The sequence below is a fragment of the Phaseolus vulgaris genome, chromosome 2, assembly GCF_000499845.2.
Source record: "Phaseolus vulgaris cultivar G19833 chromosome 2, P. vulgaris v2.0, whole genome shotgun sequence".
Classification (NCBI taxonomy): domain Eukaryota; kingdom Viridiplantae; phylum Streptophyta; class Magnoliopsida; order Fabales; family Fabaceae; genus Phaseolus; species Phaseolus vulgaris.
This window is the reverse complement of record NC_023758.2, coordinates 43,747,017-43,756,676: the sequence shown is the minus strand read 5'-3', so window position 1 is coordinate 43,756,676 and position 9,660 is coordinate 43,747,017. Positions and strand designations below refer to the sequence as shown.

General features: G+C 30.0%; 1 protein-coding gene across 3 annotated transcripts in view; it reads left to right on the top strand.

Annotated features, from left to right (window-relative positions):
- Nucleotides 1-4,350: 4,350 nt before the first annotated feature.
- The window catches only part of LOC137812428 (uncharacterized), a 37,186-nt gene continuing 31,876 nt past the window's right edge, over nucleotides 4,351-9,660 (top strand). For 2 of the 3 annotated variants that reach the window (XR_011081253.1, XM_068614395.1), the window contains exons 1-4: nucleotides 4,352-4,575; nucleotides 5,010-5,191; nucleotides 5,307-7,463; nucleotides 8,067-8,142. Coding sequence is in view for 1 of the 3 variants with exons in the window: in XM_068614395.1 (XP_068470496.1) it covers nucleotides 5,017-5,191; nucleotides 5,307-7,463; nucleotides 8,067-8,142 (2,408 nt within the window). In the remaining 2 variants the exon portion in view is untranslated. Of the gene's footprint in view, nucleotides 4,576-5,009; nucleotides 5,192-5,306; nucleotides 7,464-8,066; nucleotides 8,143-9,660 lie in introns of all 3 variants that reach the window. The other variant, XM_068614396.1, reaches the window with a different exon arrangement.

Here is a 9,660-nt window from a genome sequence, read left to right as displayed (position 1 = left end):
TATCCATAACCACCCTGAGCCCAAGGGATAGAAAGCCCATTAGGCAATCCTATAAATACTGTGCTCAAGCCAGAGAAAGGTACGTTTTCATTCACTTACGAAACTGCGCTTAGAATCTCATACTTACTTGAGCGTCGGAGTGCCTTCGCAGGTACCCTCCCCCGCCCGACCGAAGTTGATAGCACGAAGGGACGACCGACCAAAGGAGACAGCAAGAAAGGACAATCGACCAGAGGAGAAGAAGATCAACACGTCAGCAATTACACCACGTCAACCGACCGTGCCTGGGCCCCATCTCTCCACTCAGGTACAATTAATATTACAATAAAATTATTAAATAAAACTAATTTTAGGGACAAAAATAATTATATGAATTAAATTTGATATTATTTTAAAAACAACAAATTATTGATATTTATAATAGTTTTTATTGATAAATAATTTTTAAATTGATAGTTAAATGGATATTAATTTAAAAACTATTTATGAATAATAAAATGTTAGGTGATTGTTTACAGGTATTGTTTATTACGTATCTGACGAGCTTTTTATTATCATTGTTGCACTTAATGTAACATCAATCTTTGCTCATTTTTCTTCATAACATTTTTAATGAATAACAACGTTTGTCTTTCTATGTAGTATAACATTTTGCACAATTTTATGATTGATGTGCATTCTGTTTGGCAAAAAATTGGTTAAGAGTTAATAATTTTATGTAACAGAGTTACATTTTATCACCTAGATACGAAGTGTGATCACGCGTTTACACTTAATTGTTTTTACACTTAATTGTTTTGAAACACTAATAAAAATATTTTGGTGTTGGACTTTTCCTATAACTATTATTCACTAAAATAATCCAGCCATACAATAAGATACAATTTAGTTATCTCATACAAATAAAAGACCTAAATTTAATTTCTAAATTTTTGTTAATGGCTATATCTTACAAAAATCAACTTTTAAAATTTTAAATCTAGACGAATTAATGCTAAATTACAAATAAAACAAAACCTACAACCTTCCAGTGAGAATACTAAGCAATAAAAGACCTTCCAACTTTATGGTAGTACTAACCAACAAAAAAAAATCACCTAACTATAATAAAAATATCACCATGCATTCCTTGTAGATCGATGACATAAATTTATACACTAATTATAAAAAGTATTAAAAGATGATAATTTATAAACTGTGTGAAATGTTATTATCTTAATTGAAAAACCACAATATTTATTTTAGCTTTTGAATACGTACAAATCTTATAAATATACTTAAAGTTAAGTTGGCAAGACTATTTTATTATTAAATATATTTGTAAGGATTAATTTAAAATAAATTAAAGAATACTTTTCATTAAATTATTATATTAAATACTAAATTAATTTTGTATATATTTATTAAAAAAGTTAAAATATTAAATTTACAGTACTCACTTATTTAATGACCAAATAATTCATTTGCTTTTTATGTGTCATTATAATGAAGTGGTAGGGTTTTCAAATTTTGCACCCTATTTTTGGAACAAATATAATATGCTACCACCGACCCACGTGGGATGCCACAATTAACTCATTTGGCTACGATTCTCTTGCCAAACAGAACTTTATTCATCACCCTCTTTTCCATATTTCCAATCTTACTATTTGGAAAATATTTAAACAACCAACAATTATATTCTTTTTGTCTTTACTTAATATAACATAATTTCAAGGATTAATAAAAATAATTAACTTAGTTAAAATATCAATGTCACGCTTCTTTCTCATAAAAAAACCTAACATATTCGGTATCCTTATTTTTTTATAAAAATAATTAATTTAGTTAAAGTTCACTAATCCTTTTGTCATGTGTTAAAATATTATAAAAACTATATAAATAATTAATAAATGAAAAGACCAAACTAAAATTCATAACAGTCAATCAACTACGACAACTCAAACAATTTTTTTTAAAAAAAACTATTAACATTAAAACCAAATTTTCGTCCAAATCAAATTTTACATAAATCTATGCCTTCATTCTTAATGAATTATAAAATTATTTTATATCTATTAATATGAAACACAGTCACTCAGTAATATTTAATTAGCAAAATATTTTTGAAGTTATTTTCATTAAATTAACAAATTCTATTGCCTTATTTTTTATAACTAAATATAGTTTTCATTTTTTTTTTAGATATCAGAAGTATTTTTGTCATCAAAACAATATTTTTTTTATTACTTTTCTATGTTTCCCTAGTAATCCTTCCATGCTATGTAGAAATGAAAAACAATTGTATAACTTTTTCTATTAATCGATCTTCTTCTTTTGATATTGAACATTAGGTTATTAGAACCCTACCCCAACTAAAGGAGAATTATACATAAGCAAAAAACTGAATTTAAAAAGAGTAAACAAGTTAGTTTATCATATTAAATTTTATTCGGATCCTAATATTCTTCCAAAAAATTTCATATATAGAGAAACAAAAAATACTACAATCAAATGTTAAAGAAATATACCCATACATATGGAAGTCCTCCCTTTAAATGTGGTGTCCTTTGTTAATGGAAATAAAAAATGTTTTCAACTTTTCAAAGTGGATCACACTTCATTAATGGGTGTGAGGGCTATTTCTATCTACACCTCCATAAAAATTAAATTTTGAATTTTTAAAAATATATATATTTTAAATAATGTATTCCAAAAATAAAAATATATATTTTGAAATATATAATCCAAAATACATATTAATACATATTTTGAATTATGGAATATACAATTTAAAATACATCTTTTTTATTATAAATTATATAAATATAATTTTTATTTATATCTTAAATTACAATATTTTAAATAAATATTTTAAATTTTACATCTTTATTAATAATAAAAATATTTTAGATACCAATAATTTTTTTAAGTTTATAAAATGGTCTCTATTTTTTTTATAAAATTTCTCATGTTAGGTATCACAATGCAACTTGACATCTCAGTAAGGCTGACACCTCAAGTAACAACAATCATCTGCCATCACATGAAAAAAGTATTATTAAAAAAAAAATACAAAAATTCATTATTTTAATTTTTAAAATTAATTTCTATTTAATTATTTTTAAAATCACAAAACCTACATACATAGCAGTATTAATAAAAATATAATAGATTTAAAATTGAGGCATGAACCAAATTATATTATTTATAATTCTTTAGACATGTTTTAAACACAAGAAATAACTAATTTTTCACTCAAACTAAAAATTATATATTATTCAAACTAGTTATGATGTGTTAATATTCTCAATGTAACAAACTAACACAAAAGATCATATTACATCATTACCCAAAACAAATATTCTCCATTCATAAAAACACAGTCCATATTCAATATTAATCAAATCAATTGTACTAAAAAGTTTAAACTATAAGTTTAGACCCAACAAAAGTAATAATTTACTTAAAAATAGCTAATAATACTTATTTCATCCATTTAAAGTGAGGTTTAAAACCTATGTAATTTTCAACATTTATCAAAATTAATTCCAATACACAAATCATCAATTTAGTAACCATTATAGTGCCACACAAAGTTAAGAAGGTCAATTAAAATATGAAATAACTTTCTTTACCTTATTTTTTTTTTGTTATTCAATAAATTGTTCCAAAAACTTAAAAATAATAAATAAATCATATCTTATTGAAATTCTGATTCATCTTTTCACTTCACCACTATCTTATTAAAACATTTTAATCGAGTCAAATTTTAAAAAATAATAAAATTTATAAATAAATAATTAAATATTTTAAAACATTTTAATCGAGACAAATTTTAAAAATAATAAAATTTAGAAATAAATAATTAAATATTTTATAAATAAAGTCTCCTTAAATGCAAAATAGTGATTTAGAAGGATTTATCAGTGAAATAGCTATGACTAAAATAATCTTAAGTTATTAAATATTGTATATATTTTTTTCCGTAAAAGGTTAAGTGACTTTAACAATTGAATATCAATTTATGAGTACTATATTAATGAATATACCGAATATATTGTTTAGGGTATATACTGAATAATATAATATATTTATCATAATCTGAAATATAATTTATTTGTCAAAAGGCATTCATTATTATAAATTTCAATATATTTAACATTTATTTGTTATAAGTTTTAGTAATAAATAAAATATATATTCCTCGAATTACATATATAATTTTTTTTATTTTTTAATGTGTGCTTTTTGAGGGATGGGTTAAAAAAATTAGTTGGTTATAGAAATTTTTCTTTCCTCCCCATAAATATTTTTAAATAAATAAATAATAATTTGAGCTTTATTTAGAGTAAAAAAAGAAAAAAAATAAGAAGAAAACGGAGTTGGATCGGAAGAGAAGAGAAGCGCACAGTGACAAAGGAAACCATCTTCGTGTTAGTTCTATTCACAATGCGCTAAAATTCGCTCGATTCTCATCTCAACCCCAAACCAAAACCTCTCTTCGTTTATCTCACTCACACTCGTTTCTTCTCTTCTCTCTCTACATATATCCATGCAAAGGAACGATTCCCCTTTCTAATTGCTTCACTCCAGGTTCCACATCTTTTATACTTTTCAATTTTTTCTGGATTCCAATTTTGAGTTCTCTTCGTTTTCTGATGGTATTTGGACTCGCCGATTATCTTTTGGAATATTCTGTTGAATCCGGATTGGAGGTTGGACGTGTTTTCGATTGGAACATTAGATTTCACCACCACCGATTCACGGTTGTTTTAAAAATTAAGAGAATAAGAATTGTGGAAATGAAATAGAAAACAGACTTAGTCGGTTATTGCTAGTTTTTGTTTATTATAGAGTATATGATAGTTAAGTTTCATGTGTTGCGAGCCTTGTTAGATCGTTTAGGTTGATCTTTTGAATGTTGAAGTTGGCGATGAATAGGTTTTTGGAATTTGGATGACTGGAATTTTTTTATTATTTATTTTAATGATATTTTGTTTTGCTGAATATGCCCTTGGTTGAATCAGGGGCAGGATGGATTTTCCCTTGGGCAGTGAGGATCCAGCTATACTTCAATTGCACAATTGGGACCCGTCTGAGACCCGGATTGGGCTTTCGGACTTTCGTGAAGCTTTTATTTCTCCTACAAGAGAGATACTGCTTTTACATTCTCATGGAAGGGAGGCTCTTTTGCTTCCTTTGGGTAAAGGTGATTACTGTTTTTCTTTATTCTTAAGTTTATTTTTATTTTATTTTCAATTGTCCGTGTTTTGGATTAGTTGATTACATGTTCTAATATGTTGCATTTGTTTTTTTACTCGCAGGAGAGTTTCTTTCTGGTGGTGCTGAAGGGGGTGATGGTTACGATATACACAATCCAGGGTCATCTAATGTTTCCTTGGAGGCATCCTCTAGGCCTAGTTGTTCAGTTTTGATAAATGATTCACCTTGCACTTCAGGATCGGATATTGTTACTGATCTTACTGGAACTAAATGTTCAAGGTCCAATAGTTACCCATTCATTAGTGATGTGAACTCATTGACCTGGGCACGATGTGAGGACGGCTATGATCAGCACAATGATGCTTCATTTACAGAAGTTCTATTTGTTTCTGGAAGATGTGGGGTAACAGTCCATGCCTTCCCCAAACTAACTAAAACCAATGGAATGGATCAAGCCTCGTTAGAGGGTAACTTTAGGAAAGGCAGGTGGGTGGAATGGGGGCCCATTGCTACATTATCTTCTAACATTAGTCATGGAGTCTCTGGAGGTGAGAATGTAAATTTGATGGGTGGAGATGACGGAGTTGAACCATTAAGTGGCTCTGCTACTAAGAGATACTTGGAGTCATTTTTCACAAAAGTTGAAACTATTGTATCTGATGGTATTCTATGCACCAAATTCCCTGAGAATAATGGATTTCCTTGCTCCACAAAAGTGGTTTCTTTTAGCATATTTCGTGGAAGACTATCTTTGGACCATCTCCTTGGAGAAAAATCAGTCCAAAGCAAGGGAAATGGGCAGGAACCAGTTGATTCAGATACTAAGTTTGATATTTTTTCCAGTGTATTTGGCATTGTGGCTAATGGGTTCTATGAATGCCCCAAAGTGTTCTCAAGTGCTTCATATTGCTTGGTAGGATTTTATTTTACATTAATCCATGACGATTCTGTCAATATTAGTGATGCAAATCAAAGCTGCAGGAACAGAAATTTACTTCTTGTTGCCCAAGTACATAGTTGGGGTATTCAGTGGGTTTCAACGGTGAAGCTTGATGAAAGAATAAACATTGCTCAGGCAGTTGAGTGGATGGATTTCCAATTTTCTGATAATCTTCTTGTTTGTCTTAATTCCTCTGGATTGATTGTTCTCTATTCTGCAATGTCCGGTGAATATGTGACACACTTAAATGTTTCACAGGCATGTGGACTTAATCCTCATTTTGATTTGCAAGGGTTAGAAAATCTGTATTCAAATGATGATATATATGCTAGAAAGGAGTGTGGCATTGAGGATAACATGTCTGATCGGAAGAGTGATTCATTTAGGAGATCATTCAAGAGGTTAGTTGTAGCTTCTCATACCTCCCTTTTAGCTGTGGTTGATGAATATGGTGTGATCTATGTGATATCTTTGGGGGAATATATTCTTGACAAAAAGTACTCATCCGAGAAGTTGCTTCCACATTGTCAGCAATTTGGGTTGGGAATGTTAGTTGGCTGGGGAGTTGGTGGTTCTGATCTTGATCTATACTCTAATTTATCTGGATATTTTCAATCAAGTGATTTGAACATAAAATATGGAAGTGTTGCTTCCTCAGACAAAGCTGTGGCAGGTAATGCACTTCAGAATATTAATGGCTGTGCATTAAAAGAAAAGGGGGATTTGTATAGCTTCCATTCAAGTGGTTTTTCTGCTACTTCTAAAGTAAATAATGGTCACAAATTTCATGGATATGATGTCAAATCACCTGTTATGAGAAAGATACTCATTCCCAATTTTAGAGTATGTGAGGATGATTCTATTTGTTTTTCTCCTTTGGGAATTACTATTTTCTCTAGGACGAAGTGTTTAAAGGATCAAAATGGTTCTCAACTTATTCATTTTAATCTGCAAATGAAGTTAGAAGTCCATGATGACAACTTCTTAGACAGTGTATATGATGAAGTATACCACTTTGATGGAAAAGATGTTGCTGGAGAAGCAATTGGTTGCACATTCCAAGGATGTTTTTATATTGTGAGAGAAGGTGGTCTATCTGTATATATTCCGTCCATTTCAATTTCTCCAAATTTTTTTCCTGTTGAGTACATTGGTTATTGCCAATCAAGTAAGGATATAGGGATTTCAGTTCTGCTAAAAGACAATCTAGAAATAAAAGAACAAACGAAAAGGTTTTCTCCTTGGAAAGTTGAAGTTTTGGACAGAGTACTTCTGTATGAAGGCACTGAAGTGGCAGAGCAGTTATGTTTGAAAAATGGTATGTAATTTTCATTTTGCATTTATTTATAATATTCATTCACCAGAAGGGTATGTAATCAATTTTTTTCACAAGTTTCTGGAATGGGGATATCATAATTTACGTTTCTCCTATTCAAAGTGATGGTTCCTTTTTTCTATAAAGGACTTTGTTTCATTGCAGTGATTATTTCTTTTGAATAAAATTTACACCTCATTAAATGATTTTTTTTAAAAGATAATTGTTCTAGTCCAACTTCTGTACATAAAATACCTTTTGATATTTTAAAGTGTTAAGGATTTGAACGCTAGCTAGTTAGGTGAATTAGGGTGATTTTTGGCGTTATATTTGTTAACATCCTCATGTGGACCATTACCAATCCACTTGTCCTGATTTGCTGTTTTTGGTATTTTTTTCTTGCCTTTTGTTGGCAGAAATTACCTCTATTTCAAGATAATAATAATAATAATTATTGTTGTTGTTATAGAAACCAGAAAATTGTCTATTAATTTAATTTTTTGGTTTTAGAATTTTAGGTGTTTGTATAATATGGTGACACCCTGCTTTAGAATTCAGTGCAACTATTTTAGGTGCGTGGTTATTTATTTATTTATTCTTTGTCAGGATGGGACATCAAAGTATCTCGTATTCGTCAGTTACAAATAGCATTGGACCACTTGAAATTTTATGAAATAGAAAGGTAAACCAAAATTTACTCAATGCAGGCTTGATTTATACTCCATTTGCTTTGAAGTGTCGATTTTGTGCCATAATCTGTGGTCATGCTCATAGTGTGTTATTTGAGGAAGAAGGGAAGTTGGATATTATCCTTAGACAGTGTATCAACATGATCGAGGAGTTGGATTAGTGGCTCAGTAATCCAACTATTGAGTCACAGGATAGACTTAAAAATATAAATTTAATGCAATTGCTCGTAATTTTATTCAACGTTATTCTGTGTAATATATTTATATTTTTGGTTTCTTCCAAGACATGAAATCACTAGTTCTATAATGTATCCTTTACACTATTCAAAATATAATATTAAACAAATTTGAAGAGACAAGTCCCATACAGCTTTGGACAGAGGCACCAAATTATTATTTGAATAAAATATATAGTTATTAATATCTCTAGTAAAATCAGTGGTTTTGCAGTTGTTTGGGCTTGAATAGCTAGCAAAACTATGACTTGTCAGGCAGTGGTATTAGGATTAGCTGTGTTGAAAAGCTGTCTTAAGTGATCACCCCTAGCCTGCCTTATTGTAGCATCTTTGGAGCTTCTTCATTATGCTGGGTGTGAGGGATTGTGTTAAGTCTCACATTATGTGCTCACCACTCACTGGTCAAACTTGCTGTCTTATTTGGGTTTTATAACATTAATATTACTGATAAGAACCAGGAAAACCATGAGTGTTAGTTCTCCATCTAGCAAACAACCTAGGAGGCATGTGGCAGAAACTGTAGAGTTTGCAAAGAGAATATTCACAATGTTAAGTGGAAATATTGGGCGGTTATCAGCATTTTTTTAGTTGATTTATCCCCATTCAATGCAGTTTGTTCAGTATTGAAATATAATATCTTATCTCTGGTGGCTGTTGACATGATCAGATGACTTGATTGTATTAATTCCTACCTAGTGAAAGAAGGCTTTTGTTGTTGTTATATTAACTATGATGGCAGATAATCACTAGGTATTCCTTTTGGTTTGGAGTGGGAGATAGGAACAGGGACCTTCTTGTTAGCTAGTATATTTATTGTGCATGTACAAGGTTCTAATTCTACCAGACTGGTCATTCAAACTTGTAAAAGTTGCTGGTCCACAGTTTGATCATTGAACTATGTAATGCATGCACACACGTTTGTGTGTATAGATAGAATAGGAGAGAAAGGGAGAGGATCAATGCACAATTTTTGTGTTCGTGCTAACTTTGCTTATATAGCTGCTTCTAAATGATCCAACTTATTTTAAAATCTTATCATGTGCCATTTTCTAATTTTCTTCTCTTTTAGCAATGTCCATTTTTTTCTTTCTCCTACATAGTGTGAACTGTATTCTGTCTCCTTCATGAGGACCCCTATCATTTATCTAAAACCTATTTTCCTCTAACTCCAGAAACACATATATTCTGGCCAAAAAGTGAGCACCACATGGGGTAGTTATGAAATTGCTTCAACCTGAATTGTTGCAGATCACTTCCAAAGAATTAGGAAGTTAC